This window comes from Octopus bimaculoides, chromosome 7 (assembly GCF_001194135.2).
Source record: "Octopus bimaculoides isolate UCB-OBI-ISO-001 chromosome 7, ASM119413v2, whole genome shotgun sequence".
NCBI lineage: Eukaryota > Metazoa > Mollusca > Cephalopoda > Octopoda > Octopodidae > Octopus > Octopus bimaculoides.
The window spans coordinates 23,468,312-23,470,811 of record NC_068987.1 but is presented as its reverse complement, the minus strand read 5'-3'; the positions used below and the strand labels follow the sequence as shown (position 1 = coordinate 23,470,811).

At 36.7% G+C, this 2,500-nt stretch overlaps 1 protein-coding gene across 1 annotated transcript in view; it reads right to left on the bottom strand.

Moving 5' to 3' along the window:
- Window positions 1-2,500, bottom strand: part of LOC106878869 (tripartite motif-containing protein 59) — a 30,942-nt gene that overhangs the window by 12,123 nt on the left and 16,319 nt on the right. Inside the window, exon 2 of the mRNA XM_014928210.2 lies at window positions 1,392-1,682. Coding sequence (XP_014783696.1) covers window positions 1,392-1,654 — 263 coding nt within the window. The 5' untranslated portion in view covers window positions 1,655-1,682. The remainder of the gene's footprint in view (window positions 1-1,391; window positions 1,683-2,500) is intronic.

The following is a 2,500-nucleotide window of genomic DNA, read 5'->3' as shown; positions in this document are numbered from 1 at the left end:
CTCCCCTCTCTTGCTGTAGCCACCCTGTCAAAATCGATAACAGGGGATGTTCAAAGCCGGAGTAAAAAAAAAAAAATTTTTTAACCCACCAGCGTCCTCATCATCATCATCATCATCAACATTATCACTTCCGCCACCGTTGACAGCACCTATGCCACCACCACCCTCCTCCTCTTCATTATTATTATGAAGCTCTTGTGCATATGTCTTGTATGCTGTGTGTAAATGTGTCTGTATTATATATTGTGTTGTACATCCATGTGTGTAAGTTGCTGTGAATGTGGTGTATATTGTAATTGTTATATATATGTATCTATATAAATTTGACTACATGTGTATATATGTCTATATAAGTATATGCATTTATTTATAAATACAGTCAATTCCATCACCTTTATTATAATAATAATTCATATTTCAAAATTATTTACATACTGATAGTGATTATGCAATATTTATATTTTAATTATATTACTAAAATTCCCTTCAATTTATTAGAAATTCCTTTAATTAATTCATATTAATTCTGTCATTATTGTCTTCCATAACCTTTAAAAATTTTAACACCGTGTTCATATTTCATTACACTGAGATTTACATTTAACATAAAATCTATTTCATCTGATGACATAGCTCAAATTCTGCATTATTTACCAACCCACTCAAATGGGCGATCAGAGAGTCTTGTCAGTTTTGGTTGGTTTTGAGCTGAGGCATGATTGTATGGTTAAGAAGCTTGCTTCACAACCTTGTGGTCTCATGTTCAGTCCTACTGCATGATACTTCGGAAACATGTCGTCTGATAAAGCACCAGGTGAACCAAAGCCTTGTGAGTATATATGGCAGATAGAAACTGAAAGAAGCCTGTTGCATATGCATATGTTTGTGCGTACACTTGTACACATGTGATGGCTGTAAACGAACATCACTGTCAAACTAGCAACATTGTTTATTCCCAGTCATTCATGAAAAACATGTCTTGTCATAGGAAATATTACTTTGCTTGGAAACAGGCAAGGGTTGGCAACGGGAAGGACATCTTTGCTGTAGAAAATCTGCCTCAACAAATTTATTCTAACCTGATGGTACAGTGGATGCTAAATTGTTAATGATAATGACAAAAGCAAGAGGGAGGGAGGGAGAGAGAGAGAGAGACAGAGACAGACAGAAAGGAAAAGAGAATGAGAATATTTAAATTTAAATTACACACACATAGCTAAATGGTTGAGAAGGTTACTTCTCAACCATGTGGTCTCAGGTTCAATCCAACCACATGGCACCTGGGGAAGATGTCTTCTACAACTTCAGAAGTTAAAAAAAAAAAATTGGGAAACTCAATGAAATGAAAGAATTCAACAGATGAAATTAAGAGAATTAAGAGACATACTTACCTAAGGATATTTTTATCAGGTCTTAAGGTTTGGCTGTTGTTATTAGAATGTTTGAGAACATTTTTCAAGCACAGCAAGCAGAAAGTGTGATTGCACTGTAGAAATTTTGGTAGGTGTTCTTGTTTGCTGAATTTCTCCCGACAAATCATGCACCGCAAGAAGTTCTCCTCAAAACTACTCTCATCAATAATAAGGTTACGACCCGATAACACAGCATTGTCTTCATTCATTGCTGCCAGCATTGTAATGCTGAAACAAACCATTTAAATCCTTCTGCAAGAAATTTGGGATCTGGAACAGAAAAGACAAAAAAAAAAAAAAAACCATAACTGTAATGTGTATATGTGTTAGATGGATACGGGTGCATGTGTGGCTGTGTGGTAAAAAGCTTGCTTTCCAGCCACATGGTTCTGGGTTGAATCCCATTGAGTGACACCTTGGGCAAGTGTCTTCTACTACAGCCTTGGGCTGACCAAAAATCTTGTGAGTGAATTTGGTAGACGGAAATTGAAAGAAGCCCATCATGTGTGTGTGTGTTTGTCCCCCACCACCGCTTGACGACCAATGTTGGTTTGTTTACATTCCTGTAACTTAGTGATTCAGCAAAAAAGATTGATAGAATAAGTGCCAGGCTTAAAAGGTAAAAAAACACAAATCAATAAGTTCTAGGGTCGATTCATTCGACTAAAAATTCTTCAAGGCAGTGCCCTGGATAAAAAAAAATTCTTCAAGGCAGTACCCCAGATAAAAATGAGAAGAGAAGTCTGAACAAGGGGAAATATTAGCTTACTTGCAAACAGATAAGGGTTGACAACAGGAAGGGCAATCAGCCATATAAAACCTGCTTTAAGAAATTCTGTCAGATTCCATTCTACCACAGAACAGTTTGTCATTAAAATAACGACCAGGACAATGGCAATGATGATGGTGATGCTGATACATTTTTCATACTGGCACACAAATGAGTTTCTGCAAATGCACTGCACTCATGGTGCAGCTCAAAGCTTTATCAAGGACAAAAATGAAATGCGATTTTAATTTATCCAGTGCGTGTGTGTGTGTGCGCGCGCGTATCTATCTATCTATCTTTACACACACACACACACACA